Source organism: Patagioenas fasciata, chromosome 11, assembly GCF_037038585.1.
Source record: "Patagioenas fasciata isolate bPatFas1 chromosome 11, bPatFas1.hap1, whole genome shotgun sequence".
Classification (NCBI taxonomy): domain Eukaryota; kingdom Metazoa; phylum Chordata; class Aves; order Columbiformes; family Columbidae; genus Patagioenas; species Patagioenas fasciata.
Window position 1 is genome coordinate 20595162 of NC_092530.1, and position 16209 is coordinate 20611370.

The 16209-nt window shown below is 46.8% G+C and overlaps 1 protein-coding gene across 14 annotated transcripts in view; it reads right to left on the reverse strand.

Moving 5' to 3' along the window:
- MBNL3 (muscleblind like splicing regulator 3) overlaps window positions 1-16209 on the reverse strand; it is a 92456-nt gene that overhangs the window by 23030 nt on the left and 53217 nt on the right. For all 14 annotated transcript variants that reach the window (XR_011740895.1, XR_011740894.1, XR_011740893.1 and 11 more), the window contains 3 exons: window positions 10912-11076; window positions 2504-2704; window positions 837-1073 (listed from right to left, as the gene is read on the reverse strand). Coding sequence is in view for 10 of the 14 variants with exons in the window: in XM_071813558.1 (XP_071669659.1) it covers window positions 837-1073; window positions 2504-2704; window positions 10912-11076 (603 nt within the window). In the remaining 4 variants the exon portion in view is untranslated. The remainder of the gene's footprint in view (window positions 1-836; window positions 1074-2503; window positions 2705-10911; window positions 11077-16209) is intronic.

Genomic DNA, 16209 nt, shown 5'->3' on the forward strand with positions numbered 1-16209 from the left:
TCTTGTTCTTTCACTGTGCACCACAGAGAAGAATTTGCCTCCATCGTCTTTACTTCCCCCATCAGGAATTTATACACACAGGTAAGACCTCCCTGAGCCTTTTCTTCTCTCCCCAGGCTGGACAACCCAGCTCTCTCATCTCCAGAATAAATAGGTGCCATTAAATCAAATTCAACAGAATGGCAAACATTTACTCCAGCAAGGAATTTGATCTGGTAAGTCTTCCTTGACTCATTCATAGAATGAGAAGTCATAATTCAAATTAAAATGCAGGTGGGACCATTTTTACCAGGCCCGAAGTATCAAACAGGTCAGGGCGTCATCCTTGGTTTGAGTCTTGTCTAAGCCTTGACAAAAGGTATCAGGCACAAGTTTGCTAAGCCTGAACAACCAGTATCTTGTCTACTTTTAAGTCAGTGGAAATTTTGCTACTGACTTCAACAGGGCAGCATCTCCTTGCAAAGGATGTATTATGGGATGGGCAGTCTCTGTTTTCGTTGTGTACTGAGGAAGATACACTGTCACCTACGACTTAGCCAGGGAAGGTGTTGGTTCCAGGTGCTGCTGTACTTGCATTCATGTGACCTCATGATGCCATGTCAGAAAAATCACAGGGTTTGCCACCATGTCCCTAACGGGCAAGACGGACTGTCCCGCTCAGGGCTTCATGCTACAGCGAGCACAAGACAGGATGGAGAGATGGGATTCGTATTGCACATGCTCTCAGCTCTCTAGTCAGCCATTTACAAAGCACTCCACTTTTCCACAATTGATGCATATGACACAAATGAAATCTCTTAGCAATGGGAATACAGCTTGGTAAGAGCTCTACTTACCATCGCAGCTGCAGCTGTCTGGTTCACCTGGTGTTGAGCTGCCTTGATTTTGGCTTGCAGGTGTGCAGGGGGATGAAAGTACTTGCATTTCTCCCTAGAGCATCGACCTTTGATGTAATCCATGCAAACTGTAACAGTATTTTCATTTGTGTCTATCATTGCAATATCTATAGGGTGAGCATAGCGGCAATCATTCTCACCACGTGTGCAATTTCCACGCTGAAACTCTCGACAAACCTTAAAAGAAAGTCACATTATTAAGCAGAACATCAGGTTACTCTTCCTTCAGTACTTTCAACATAGAATTATCAGTTCATTTGGCCACACCAAACTACATGTACTCTAAATCCATGCTCATCTTGGGTAGCACATATAGCCACAGTCACAGGGGCAACTGGTGCTATTCACAACCGGTTCAGGGTATGAAAAACACACGTTACCAAGGCCAATTGCCAAATGCATGGGAAGTACATAATTTGTGCAAAATGGAATGCGACTTCAGGAAGTTAACATCCTTTTACCAAAACTTTTGGAGCTCAGGATTCCTCCTCTGCCTCTAAAGCTTAAATGTTAATAACTCTGCCCTTTATGTCTCAGCTGGATATGGAACGTTCTCTAGGGCAGGACATCTTAATTCTAAATGTTGCATGCTGCTGTTATTTACAACAAGTACTTTGCCTTTAATATGAAGAACCTCTTTCACATCAATAGTCTTAGTGCCCTCCACAACAAAACTCTGACCCTGGGGTTACATGACAGTGTGTTTGATTACACTGCAACGTGTTCATAAGGTGTTACCAAAATTGCCAGCTTTAAGAAGATCTTGCTGATCCTTGTAAGTTATGAACACTGAAGCATCAAAGGTAGGGAAAAAGGTTTCACAAAATGGTTCTGCAAGGTTTCCTTGTGTGATGAACTAAGAGAAATTGTTGAAGACTATAGCTGGTAGTATAGATCACATACCAGTGGGGAAAGTTGAGACATAGTGCAAGAACGGAATCAATCAGCAAGGCAATATAACATACATAACACAAAACTATATGTTTTTAAATAACACCCTTCTCTACTGCCTTCCTGTGCTATAATTTACAGCTGCAGGGGCCTCTGAATTCAAGTCCTCAGCCCTTATCTCCTGCAGAGCCTCTGCTTAGGGTTTGAAAGACACTTACAGCTCCTCCAACACTAAGCCCCAGCACGCCCGGCCAACAGGGAGAGAGGGACATGTCTTTCCAGTGCCCCGTATCCAGCATTCCCAAGAGTGTAATGCTTAAAACTTTCTGTAAAAACTCAATAAACCTATCTATCTCCAGACAAGGGAAGTGTCTGTTACTTCCAAAGCATGTCCCACTCAACTCAGAGAAATGGTAAACCACCCATTTGCATTTCTTTAAGCGTGGCAGATCACAGACATAAACCAACCATTCCAGCCCTGCTCTAACACACACTGAAATCAGAAGAGTGACTGCTTCCAAATTTCCAGTGCCTTCCAAGGTTTTGGGATCAGGTCCTGCATGAGTCTGCTAAGCAGAGAGCAGCAGCCCCCGGCAGAAAAGCTGCACGTTACATTTTGTGCTGTGCCGCATCAGGTCATTCTAGCAGAGAGCAACAGCTGGGCCCACATGCCCTGTTCTTTCCCATCAGCAGTATCGTATCAGACGTCCAAATACCTCCAGTTTATCCGTACGCATCAGTTTCTGCCCAGCAGAGCCTCCCGGTACTGTAACAGTAGGATTTCCAGAAACCAGGACAGGAGTATTTGGTAAAAGCTCTGCAGGAACCAAGCCCATCCCAGGAGAAACGTGACTCAGGTAAGGACTAAATGCCATTGTGGGGCTCGTTGCAAGCGATGGAGTCACAGGAAACGTTGTCTGTGTATAGAAAGAGAAAAAATAAACTATGAGTTAAAAACTCCTATCTTGGATTACCCACGAAAGCCTTGCAACACTTAAATCCTTTTAGATAATTTCATTAGGAACATCAAAATGCTGTGCTCTCCAATCTCTTCATTTATCGCCATTTTCTCGTGATCCACTCCTTTCTCCTGACTCACAGATTTGTGACTCATCCTGAACAGAAGGCACCTTTATTTGCCAGATCAAAGCATATTGATGATCTTTATAGTTTAATGACACAATTAAGGATTTCATACCATCAATTAGGGCAGGCCCAAATTAAACAGATTCCTCATCCCCAAATAAATGTCTCAGCTTCCGTATATCTACACAGCAATGCTGTACAGATACCTCAAGGTAACCAGTACCTTGAGGACCTTGCAGCACGCAGCCATTAGCTACATGGTTGAACGCACTTTCAGCATGCACTGAGCTCCATGTTATCATGGCCAGTATAACTCAGGTAGACAAATAACATCATTCAGAGTTGGGTGAAGCATCTCTGCTACAGAACACATGGAAGTTTAGCATTCTGCACATCTGGGGTTCATTTCAGACTGTCAACAGCCTCCAGGCAAAAGCAATTTTGCAGGAGTACCCTGAGCCTATGCTCTATGGGAAGGGCAGCAAGCTGACACCAAAATCTCCAGCATTACAAAGCGCCAGACCCCATGACTTCAGCAAGAGCAGGTGGGCTGTGGGCTTGGAAGAGTCATGGACAGAGTGTACCAGGTGATATGGCCCAGGTGGACCAGCACAAGGTCCAGGACTCCAGTTATGCTGTGAGGAGCGATGTCTCCTTGAGGAGATAGAAAAGCCAATAAAGATCTCAACTGTTTCTAATCTCCAAAATGGCATTCAGCAGGCCCTGCAAGCATGGCAGAGCTTCACTGCCGGTGGCCAGAGCAGCTCGAGCAGCTCTGGGCAAGGAGCTGCCATCCTGACAGGTGGTAGAGATCACACAAAGCTTCTAAGCAGGTGATCAGTTTAAAGTCTGTGAATAACCCCTACAGTCAGGGAGTCCATAAGACTTTAAAGCACCAGATCCGAGGTGTGTTTGGAACAAAATCAATTCCAGCTAATGAAAAGTCCCCCCTGCCCGCCCCAAGGACCAGAGCCCGCAAGGCAGCACTCCTGCTCCTGTAGCAGGGGCTTGAGCAGCCCCCAGGGACAGGAGCCTGTGACTTGCAGCTACTTCTATTTTCCCCTCTGGTAACTGCTCCACTGTGAACTCTGGGTTACAGTTAAAGCTTCTCACATTGGCAGGTGTACGTGATGCCGTCCTTGGTAGCTTGAGCCTCTACTCAGCAATAAATGCAAGTGTGCTTACCAAATGTCCTGTGGTGGCTTGTTGGCCACACACATTATTCCCTCCTTGCTTTTATTTTTGTACCTCTAGTCCTGTGGGTTTCTAAAAGAAATCACACATGGACAGTGTGTTTCTTGACAACATCTTCCTCCCAGTACTTTCACAAACTAAAAAACACTTTGCTTATTGGAATCAGGAAAAAGCTAGTGCACAGTAACACCAGCCAAGCTGTCCTAACCTATATTTAGCTTAATAATGACCCCTTTCTAAGGTCAGAGGGACAGCAAGCAGCTCCTGAGATGATGGGAAAGGGGATGGCAGGTCACTGCCAGTATACGTCCCACTTTCTCCTCCAGAAGGAGCCATGGCCTCCTGAATCAGCCACGCTGGGTGCTTTAAGTGTAGTGGAACCCAATAATCCTCTCTGGGAAGGATTTCCAATTTTCTATCTTTTGAGTCAAAGTCAAGCCCTGCTTCAGCTGATGGAAGACTTTAACCATTAAATCCAGAGATCCTGCAGTCTACAGCTCTTTATTAAATCATTTTCTTCTCTCTTTCAGTTCTCTGTGGCTCCCAGACATTTTATACCTTTTGCTGCTGAAAAAGCTCTTTAAGGATCTTCAAACACTGTGACTCCCTGAACACTTTAGTGAGGAGGCAGCATCCATTAGATGTTTTCTTTGTGTGAACACTAGTAATTACAGTGGCACCTGCTGAACTTCTGCCACCATTTGCACTGTAAATGCCATTTTAAGGAGTTTCTCCAGCCTGGCCAGTCTGCACAGGGTTATGTTGGGGCCCAACACACATTGTCAGCACTTGTTTTGTGTACCCATAGTAGCTCAAATCTTGCAGCACCTGTGGCTTGCACAAATACGTGAGCAAATCTACAATACAGCAAGAGTCCTGGGTGTCTGGACAGAGCAGGCATAGCACTGACATTGCTCTAAAATTTCAGGAGATCCTTCTAAAGCAGGCTTCCCCTGTCTGGGCTTGAACAAAACCAGCAGCCAGCCCGAGGACATAGCTGGTTTCCGAGATGGGGGAGAGATGCTCCTCCCACTGCTCAGAGGATGCTGGGGCATTTGTGCAGCCAGGGAGAACGGCTGGGGGTCTGCAATGCCTCACACTGAGTGAATTCACCAGAAACCGGTGGGAAGGGGTGTGAAGCATTTGTGAAGAAGTGATATACCAGCCCCTCCACCAAAGCCACTTAAAAATGGAGGGGCAGGTCCTTCTCCCTGTAACACACAGTCCCCATCTCCAAGGCTGTTCCCTCAAGAGCAGCCCCTCTCCTCCCTGGGAACAACTGGCAAAGGCTAAGGGATCTGAACCCAAGCTGAAGAGAGCGGAGGAAGAGCAACTGAAAATCTACCCATGATCCTGGAGACCTGCAGAACAGCACATGACACAGCATGATGGGTTTTTATCACTACCACTGGTTGCTCACCCATTTCCATGCCCTGTCACATCTGCTGCCACGTTCTCGAGGTTTCACAGCCGCTTCTTCTGCCCAACTGAACTGCGTGCCCGGAGCCACTGACCGACAGCCAGAGCTCTGCTCTGCATCCTGCCCACGAGCAGGGACCTCACACCTGCAGGCATTTTCATCGGATGTACAGCCAGAGAACAAGCAGACATCGCTCAACACATTACACCCAGAAGCACTGGGGGTTTTAAGTCTGAAGTGTGCAAAGTGCACTGAAAACTGCTCCTTTGTAAGCTGGCATCAAGGAGCTCTGTATTTATTGTGGCTGGTAAGAGGAAAAGATGGGCTGCGCTCATTGCCAGCCCCAACTGCCTGTCTTGGATTGGGAAATCCAATCTGGCTTATGCACTAGTACCAGTAATAAAGATGTTACAGCCAAATCCCTCCTCCCTTTACGTCTGTGCAGGTCCCCTGTGCCAGGCCCGGCCTGAGGGAATTTGAGTGAGTTTCCTTCTTGCAGCCAGAACCCTACTATAACTCTTACTCCAAACAGCACTGTTCTCCTCAACATGCCTCCCATCCACCTCTTGTGATTGAACCCAGCCAGGAGACCTGCCAGATCAATATTATGACTGTATACTCTCAGCCTAGTTGCTGGTGTGCTCTACGGCAAAAGAGCCAGATTGGAAGTATCAACACTTACCCCTGCTGCCACCCTTAAAGCTCTTGCAAATTCAGGAAATACAGGGGCAGGTTTTCTCGCAAACTTTTATTAACCATAACACATGTAGCACTACCAGTAACTCCTGAGCAGAAACAGGTTACAGTGCAGTGGCAGATGGGTCCACACCAGTAACAGCTCACAAGACTGGTTTACTCAGTATTAAAATGCTTGCAAGAATTAAGAAAAAAGAAAAAGTTGCAATGGCTGTTGTGAACACACATCTTGAGGGGAGGGCTGCCAAAGACTCCAACAGCTCTGATCTCCTCACAGACCCCATGCATGGGAGCCATTGGGTTGAAGGCGTCAGCAGAGAGAAGTGACCGTCTCAGAGCGGGACATTCAAAACCGCTGGTGGTAAACAGAACCTGGAACAGCTGATTTTGTTAACAAACTAGAAGTTGCATTCAATTTGCCTAGCAGAAATCGTGCTAGAGCTAGAGAAGAAACACAGAGTGGGTGTGAAGAGGAAGGCAGAGGAGCGGCTGGTGTTTTGTGGAACAGAAGCGCTGTCTCAGCTGGGAAGTGTTGATTCTGAATTACCTCAGACCCTAAAAGGGGAAAGCCTAAAAATGAGAGAGCCAGTATAAATGAAGAGGTGTTGATGGCCTGAATGGGGGTGGGGAGACAGGTTGCTGCTAAACAGCTACACATGGAAAACACACAAAAAACGGCAGCAGCTTTTATTACAGCCTGGTGATATAAACACAGAAGATAAAGGTCTCATACCAACAAGGCTGAAGACCCTGATATTGGAAACACAATTGATGCTGTTCAGAAAAAGCAAAACCCTGTGTTCCCCTCCAATGCAACTGCATGGGGCTGGCTGTAAAACCACCCCTCTAATACGAAGGCTGAACGTGCTGGACTGAACCCAACTGGCCAAAAGATCTGGCTACCTACCACCACAGATGCTCATTTCCCCAGCCTGACCTCAAAGACATGCTCCTAGCTCAAAGGACAGCTCACTTGTGGGCTGCTGTAATGTAAAAGTCAGGTGTTGGCGTCCCACAGCACTGCCCCTGAGCAGACACCAGCTCCCTGGTGGTCCAGGGCACATGTCTTTATAATTCCTAGTGTGCCTTTGACTAGAAGCTGAGATACAGATCAGATTTTTGCTGCAGAGAACAAATGCATGCCCAAAACACCTGTTGAAATCTGCTCCAGCACTTGTTCCAAGCTTCACTGGCCAAGAGAGTTGGCCACTTTGTGCATTAACCCCTCCATCAGCACCAAGGGGAGGCATGAGGGTCACACGGCCCCAGGAGGGGACACAGGGCTGCGTTAAAAGTCTGGGTTGTCTTCAGAGGCATGGGTGACTCAGAGCTGTCAAGATAGTGCTGGCTACAGAGAGTTAGACAGGAAGAAAAGATGAAGAGCTTGAAAACAGAGCTCAGAGAGGGGACACAACTCCCCAGGGCAGCAGCAGAGGCAGTGGCTCCATCCGGCTGCCTGTGCAGACACAGCTAACAGGGCAGCACCACCCAAACCACTGCCCTACTCCACCAGCTCAACTCAGAGCTGGCGCTACAGCACCTCGGTGGCCAGCTCCAGAAGCCTGTCCCGCACCACAGCAAAGGGATAGAGCAGAATGGAGAGGGCAGGGATCAGGCCTAGGGTGCAGTGCTTTCTGGGGGGGCCTTGCTTTGGTGCAAACACAGCTCAAACCAGCCATATTTCAGAAACCAGACAAAGTGTAGAACAAAATGCTTCTCTGTATCGATGCTAGAGTCCAGCTCTATCCATCTTCAATCTGACTTTCACACAGTCTAACAGAAACAGAGGCACAATACCAGCCCAGAGAACTTCCAGCACAAGTCAAACAGAGCCAGAAGTCAAGGTGAATTCAGACTTTGAAAAGTCAAAACTTTACTAGCTTTCCTACTTGGCACCTACATGGTCTCTCCAAGGTCTCTCCCAGACAAATACAGGATGCTGAGCAAATACTCTGCTTTGTGTCCTTGCTTGACTCATTTTAAAATGCTATACAAAGCAGTCTGGTTAAAACTGCATCACAGGCACCAAACATTCACGTGATTCTCAGCTCTGCATGGACAGTTAGCAGAAACATCAGAGACTTCAGAGAAATAAGCTCACACTAGCAACCATTAATTCACACCTAGTAGGCTTCCGTGAGCTGCGTGCAGCAGGCAGTCCACCTGGGACACGGTTCTTTTCCAAGCAGCACCTCCATTAAACAGCCATCATCAGGGTCCTGGCTCCTGGTCCAGCAGGAAGATTAGCTCTTGCTGGATGTCAGTGGCGGTGCAAGAGGATCTGGCTGCAAATGTGTAGATGTAAGCTCATAGACACATTCAGTGTCATTTCAGGAAAAAAAAAATGGTGAAAAGCTATGTCAAGTGCTGTTTGGTGGTGTTTCATTCATTTATTTTACACAGTAGCTTTTCTGGTGAAAATGCACTTTAATATGTCTAAAGCATTCAGCTATTGTTTGGAACTATTAAGCATACTGTTCCAAATCTTGTCTCTGGCAAGCATCCCAATTAAGCAGGCATCCCGTTGATCAGCTTTCTGATCACATGGGATTTGTTCTGCTGCTGCATCTGATACAATACTTCCTGCTTTGAAAATTTCATGTGTAGCCAGAAGGAGGCCCAACCCTTCTCATTTAGAGAGAAAAAACATTCTCAAAACCTGCTTCCACTGGCAGCATCTTCAGGAAATCAAAGGCAGGTGAAAGAGCAATCTCTTGTTTGTCCTGAAATTGGTGTGAAGCAAGTTGGGCAGCAGGAATTAGTCCCAGAGCTCGTTTACTATGAGCAAAGTGTGGGAAAGCTGGAAGGGAGCAGTTGTTGCAGAAGAAATTTTTATTTTTCTTCTTTGCCCACGTCTCCTTCATGGCACAATTTAGAAACCAGGGACCTTTCTCATCAGATAAGGTTACCTCTGAAAGGAGAACACTAACCAGACAAACCAACAGATTCAGTCTCAGAGACAATTTAAAAGGCAGGAGTCAAATTGCAGGAGTGAACTGGAGCTGCAAGATTGCAAAATGGGAAGACGGGAACTTTCCAAAGAGGAAATCCCAAAGGTGTTTTGAATAGCCAGCCAAAGAGCATCCACTGTGAACGCCCCACAGAGGAAAACCCCAAACAGGAAAGGTTTGCTTGTGGTACAGGGCTAGGAAACCAGTGCTACCATTCAGTGGGAACTGAGGACTTCCTTCTGATGTGCACATACTTTCAAACTCCACAAAGAGAGGTGTAAAGATTACAGCAGATTAGAGCTTAAGGCACAGAGCGACTAAAGGCTTTTTCTGTAGCCCATTTTTTCTTCTGCCTCACTTTTCCATCTTCAAAGTAGGAAGAACAAACAGTATTTTCCTAGTTTAGACAGTCCGGTGAAGATAAAGCTGCTGACACACACAGGATAACCAGAGCGAGGATGAATGTGAAAAAGCCTTCACAAGACAGGAGGAACATGCCAGACTGGGGAAATGCTCTGGTATGGTGACAGAGCACTATCATGAAAGGACACTGGCCAGCTTTCCCTGTGGAAACACAGCTCCATCACAAGCCCTTACACTAAACAGCACAAAGCTTCCACCAAGGAAAAACCCTACCCTGGTCTCTTGTGAGAATAAACCAGACACACCTCAGCTTTTCAAAGCCAGGGTGACAGATGCTGACTCTGAAGCCTCATCTGGGCAGAGAAGCCAGGTGCTGTAGGCTGGAGACCAGGAGGCCGAGTGCAGTCTGGTTCACAGACTCGTACATCTTCAGGCTGGAAGAGTCTGTCCTGGGGATCCAGCCAGGCACAGCCCAGAGAACCTCACTCAACAACCGCATGTTGCCCCAAGAAAGACAGCCCCAGCTTCAAATGGAGAATTCCTAATTAGGCTCTCAGTTAAAAATGTGCAGCTTGTTTATGTCAGCACTGAAGAGCTGCTTCAAGACCTCTGACATTTCTTAAAATACACATAGCAACAGAATCAAACTCAGTTGACAAATGTCACCCACTCACAGATAAACCAACCAACAGACACAAGCCATCCTCTCTCTGGTGTAAAAGGATTCTCCAGCCTGAAAACCTGTTTTAACTGATAGGCTACAGCAGGGACAAGCTTCTCTGAACCACCTCATCTGCAAACACCTATTTCCCACAGGCTCCCCTCCCTACCCGAAAAGAAGCATTTCTTTCCTGCTGTTAGTATAAAACAGCATTACTGTGAAAAACAAGTGACAAGGCTGTGACATTAACACAACTCTCTGCTAGGACAATGGTAATGAAAGCAGACTTCACTCCCAGGTATAAAAGTTTTACAGTCTGGATAAGATTCATCTTCCCCAATTTGAGCCCACCAGTGCAATGCACCTAGTCCAAGGGGAGCCAGTTGTCCTCTTGCCACAGCATAGAACTCCAGCATCCTCACCCCAGCGTAAACCAGCTATTCAAAATAAGATCCATTTGAATCAAGCTACTTGGGACTTCTGGGATGTGCATGAATTACCTGGTCAAAAGTCTAGCTGGTGCTACCCTTACATTTGACACCCCGAATCTCACAGCTCCTTAGTTATCAGAGGAAAGGGGAGCTGCAGTTTGCAAGAAGATACAAAGGTAGCGTCAGACACCCCTACGAAGATGCTGCCCAACTCCATGCAGCATAAACGATCACCTGAGCAAAAGCACAGGGCTGGTGCCTCTGTAAGCAAACACGAAAGAAACGTGGAGCAGCGTGAACCCGATTTATTGCTGCGACTTACAATGGGTTGTAGTTGCGCGCCTGGTAGCATGAACTGCATTTGCTGAGCAAACATGGCTGCGGCTGTCTTCTGCTGGATCAGGTTGTTGCGTCCATTTATTTCAAGCTGTGTTTTTAAGTGTGGGGGAGGGTGGAGATATTTGCAGTTCTCTCGGGTACACCGGCCCTAAAAAACATAATGAAACAGCATTTCAGTGAATGTAATACTCAGGGCAGCCAGGGAAATTTAATTAAGGATTGTTTGGGTTACTGTAACAACACAACCGTCTAGGCAGAGGCAGTTTGGTAGCTACTGTACCTCTTTTGTGATTTTTTCCATAGCAGTGCAATACTTACATGAAGAGAAGAGCAACATGACTTCTCCCGCAGTAACACTAACCGAATACTATCAAGCTAAACCCAAAAGTTAGGCTTCCTGATGTTAAAATGATTGTTGTAAAAAATGATAAAATAATGTAATGCAAATACTAGTATTTTCAGAAGCTAGTAGCAACGGTTCCAGAAACAACAACAACGATTTCCCATTTTCTCTTGTGGGTTGTTTTTCCCCTCCCTCCCCATACCACACCACTTAATCGGCCTTGACAACCAGACAGGGAGAAACAAAACAGTCTCCATCACTTGCCCAGCTGTGCTGGGTAAAACATGAAGAGGGAGCTCTGCAAAGCAGCACCTCTGATCTGCAGCGTGCAGGTACTGAGATGCTGAGAACTGGTAGTCATGGGAAGATGAAAAAGTTTCCTCTTCTTGTTTTTATTTGTTAAAAGTCACAGTATGGTGCACCACTGACTACTTCTCCCAAATAAACATAAGCACTAGGGAAGTCAGTGGCTCCTAAAAAGCAAAGGATCACTAATGTTACGGATCACCTCAAATCAACCAAGACCATCGCTTTAAAAGGTATCCATAAACTATGCCTTGTTTTAATAGTGTTTGCAAGTAGACATGGGGACATAAATACTAATAGTCCACTGAACGCAGAAAACGAGTAACAAGTTTTGTCATTAAGATGAAATAATTCTTGCAAAATAGTTTTTTCTTCCTCCCTCTTTCTCTGCACACTCCTTCCTTGAGAAACCAAGGCATGCAGAATACAAAGAAAACCATTTCATGCATACATTTTATAAGTAAATTATGGTGTATTTTTTGAGGAAGTAATACTTTTGTAGCTATTCAGAGCCTAATAAAACAAGGCCAGGCCTGGGGACTATCAAGCTGTTGCATGACAGATAACTAATAACTGCTCCTGCAGCCAGCAAAGGAGCAGGACCACCCATTACCCAGCCTGGCTCTGGTGCTCTCATCAAGGGCTGGACACCACATTCTCAGTCTCAGTTTGCTTTCAAAAAAAGGGGCACATGGGGTGACTCCACATACCTGCTCCTGTCAGCAGGACCATAGGCAGCACAGCCATAACTCCATACCCAGGTCCACCAACATAACTCCATCACTCACCACCGCACCCAGGGCACAGACTGGGGGAAACCCCCTGGGATGGGGCCTGCCTGCATCCCAGATGCTCCCCTGGAGATTTTTAGGACATGTCTCTGTCTGTACAAATGTATAGGTGGAATCACTGGACAGTCTGGGGACCATTGCACAAAAAAGTCAACACCATGACCCACTGCAGGGGCTGCTTTTGAAGCCCCAGCCAGGCTCCTTGGCAGGTCACTGGAGAGCAGACAGATCTGCAAGCTGATCTGTGCTATGAAATGGGCTGCATGATAGAGTATCGTAAGAAACAGTCTTCTCTTCTATCTGCTTCAAGGGTATCAGAGTTACACAAAACTCCTGGCTTCCTGTTGTTATTTAGAGGAAAATAATTAAATGCAAGAAGCAATGGGTTAAACCCATTGGGACAGGAAAAAACCACTCCCAAACTTCAGCAGCCTGCCTTTGCAGAGTGAGATTCTCTGCCCTGCTCCTAGGAGAGCCCAGTGGCTCTCAACAACACAAATGAAAAAGAAAGAGGCTTTTTAATGCTATTGTTTTGGCTTCTCAGCAATGCAACAGCCCCACATCCCCAGCAGCAAGTTCACTGTTCACAAGCCCTGAGGACCTGAATCTTCAGCATCAGACACTTTCTTACATCTGTGTCAAGTGAGGATAAAATGGCACCACACAGCTGGCTGGTGCTCAGTCAACCCAGCACTACCACAAGGTAAGTAACTGCATTAATCTGGAAGGAGGAGGAGACTCATCAGCACTAGGTAGGTTTGGGTCATCTTTCCAGCTCCATGGGATCAGGCTCCTCCACAGCCCTTCTCATCACCTGGGACCCAACAAGAGTCCAGGTATTCAGGCTCAGAGCACATCTGCAGCATCCCACCTCCACAACCTCTGTGGGGCTCACCAGGTGGCTGCAGATCAGGAGAAGACCCCACAGAGCAGGAGGTTGTCAATGGCCAGGCAGCTGCTCTGTTCTAAGCTCCAGCCTTCAAGGGCTTCGAAACTTATCAGCCTTAGAAATTCCTCCTGGTTCATACTTGGCACAAGTGCTTCGGGTTGAGAAAACACTTAATTTCAACCAAATTTGGAATAAATCTGTGTAGATGTTTCTACACTGCAGGAATGGAGAAGATGAAAAAAACTACAATTTTTTGTAAACAATACATACAGGGCCTTCTTCAACTCAAAAGGACTTTGCTATTCCAACTGAAACTTTGCGTGTCATTGATACCAGCCACCCCAGTTTGGTGTGAAGCTTTGTTCTGCTTTTCTCTCAAAACAGAGTTTGTTTAATTCCAACAGGGGGTTCTACAAACAACGTTTTTATTACCAACAACAAAAAACACCCATACAGCACGAAGCCTTGATCCTGCAGACAGAGCTGCGAGCAGAAACTAGTGCCCACACAGAGCGCTACTGGTTTGGATGAGGACACGTATTTACAAAGAACTGAGCGCAGAGCAGATGCTGCTGCAGAGCGAAGGCTGCGAAGGGCAGCACGGCTGTCAGCCCAGCCTTCGAGGGCTTTGGGAGGACTAAATGAATCACTGCCGCACTCAGATTCAAAACCACACCTTCCTTCTGGCTCCTCCTCGCTATCATTTTCATCTTGAGCATCATCAGTCCCTGCATGTCACCAGTTTCAGAAGCTACAGCTGAGTCAAGTTGCCCTCTCTGACACCACAGTAGGTTCTTCATCTCTCAGACAATGAATTTTAGGAACTGATGATGTGACTCATAATGACACAAAGTGTTCCCACTTTAGATATCCAGCTATAAAAGAACTTTAAAGATGTCTCACTCTAAAGTGATGGGCACCTCTAGTATCCTCTGAAATCCAACACTGGTATGGGTGATTCCTTCTAACATTTCCATCACAACACACCCACAGTTCTCAGTACTTCCCAGCAACACATACACTCTTCAAGATCCATTTCAGCTCTCCGAAAGCTGCCAGAAGGACGAAGGGACTGCCATTATTCACTTCTCAGTACCAGCTACAACACAGCAGGGAAAACAACAGGGAACTGGTAGCAAATCTGCTGTGTGGATACCAGGCTGGGGACAAATAAGGACAACTCCATTTTGTACCTGGATGGCCTAAGAACACAATATGATAAAATACAACAGGAGTCAGGTCCCTAACTTTTACATTAGCATCTTTAAGCTAAAAAAGCACAGTTTTGCTGCAGTGACTAGCTGTGGCTCCATCAAGTGCTCAGCACAAGGCACAGGACAGTGCCTGGCACAGAGACCTGCTGAGATGCTCTTCAAGCTGAGCATTGCTCCAAAAAGCACCATCCTAGCACCTGGAGTGGGTCGCTGCATGTGTCGGGAAGGGACACAATGCTCCGAGACCGACCCGTGTCAGCAAGCGGTGTGCTGAGCCTGCTGGGACCAGTGCAGCCATCCTGTTGTAAGTGGAAGAGTTTGTTGCTGTTAATTTAGCATGAGTATTGACTCCACAGAAGGCACATTCCCACCCTGTCCCTGGTGGCACACAAGCCTGCAGCCAGGGAATCACCACCCAGCAACAGACTCTGCTGCTGGCCTTGGTAACATGCTAAATATAGCTGTATTTTCTGGCTCCTCATAAAATGGAAGGTGTCTGAAGGACCATATTTGCCAGCTTCTTTGCCAACTACAGCCAGGAGGGAAAAGCATATGGACTGCTCTTCCCGAGGCTTGAAAAATAGATATTAAAAATAAATCATCAGAAGATTTTATAAGAGTATCTTTTCTCCCTTTCTTCCCACACACCCCCCACCCTTACAGTAGGCTGCTGGCATGTGATCGACTCTGTCTTGCCAACCTAAGTCATGCTGTGATGGCACATACTGTAAATGGCTGGCATCTGACACCAGCTAACGTGACAGCAGCTTGCAGTGCAACAAAGCCGGCCATTTCAAATGCAGCACTGATGGCAACACACTTAAATCCAGTAGAAAAACCTGCATTACACCTGGCTGTTTGGAGTCTGCTGGGCTGCACCTTGTCATTTGCATCCTAGCTCGAAGGGATGCAAATAAGAGCACGCTGGGTACTGTACCAGGCTGGATGAACCCACCTTAAGAACGCTGCACAAATTCTCTTCTTGTTGGCTGCTGAAGGGAGCTGAACTGGGCTGCAGCAGCAAGGCTTCCAGCATAAACCCAAGGCTTGCTCACATTTACATCAGTAATGCAGTTTGTTATGCTCCTTTTAATCCTGGACAGCAGTGAGAGGTTCTAGAGCAGAGACATGCTTCTGGTTTTAATGACTGCACTGTATGTCACATCAATCACCAGTAGTTCTCATGTGAAAATATTTAAGCTAATGCTGCTTTTCACACACAGGAGGCTGCAGTAGGCTTGTGCCCTTGCCTGTGCTGTCTCTTCCAGAGACACTGATGACATGTGCAATGACTGACAGCAAAAAGAATGAAAAGAGACCAGGCAAGAAAGGATTTCCATGTTTTGCACAAATACAGGCACCAAAACACAGCTTGTCTGCATAACTTTTCCCTGCATGAAGCAGCAGATTTCCACCCCCCCAGAAGAACTCAGTGGGGAGGCACATTCAGAGATGTGCTGGCTCTGCTTACTCAGCGCCTGCCGCTTCAGCGTGGAGGCACAAAACACTCTCTGCTTTCCATCCCACTCTGCACAACACACAAACAGGCCTTCTCCTGGCCAGGGATCCTCACTCCTGCCAAGGCCTTGCATGGCTTCACACATGCAATACAACCTCAGGCAGCATGGGGTCTGCCCCTGCATCCGGAGGGCAGGCAGAGACCAGGCTGCAGAACTGCCCACAGAGCATGAATTGTCATGCAAGAGGGGGAGGCAGAAAGGGGGGAGCTCTGGGCTTC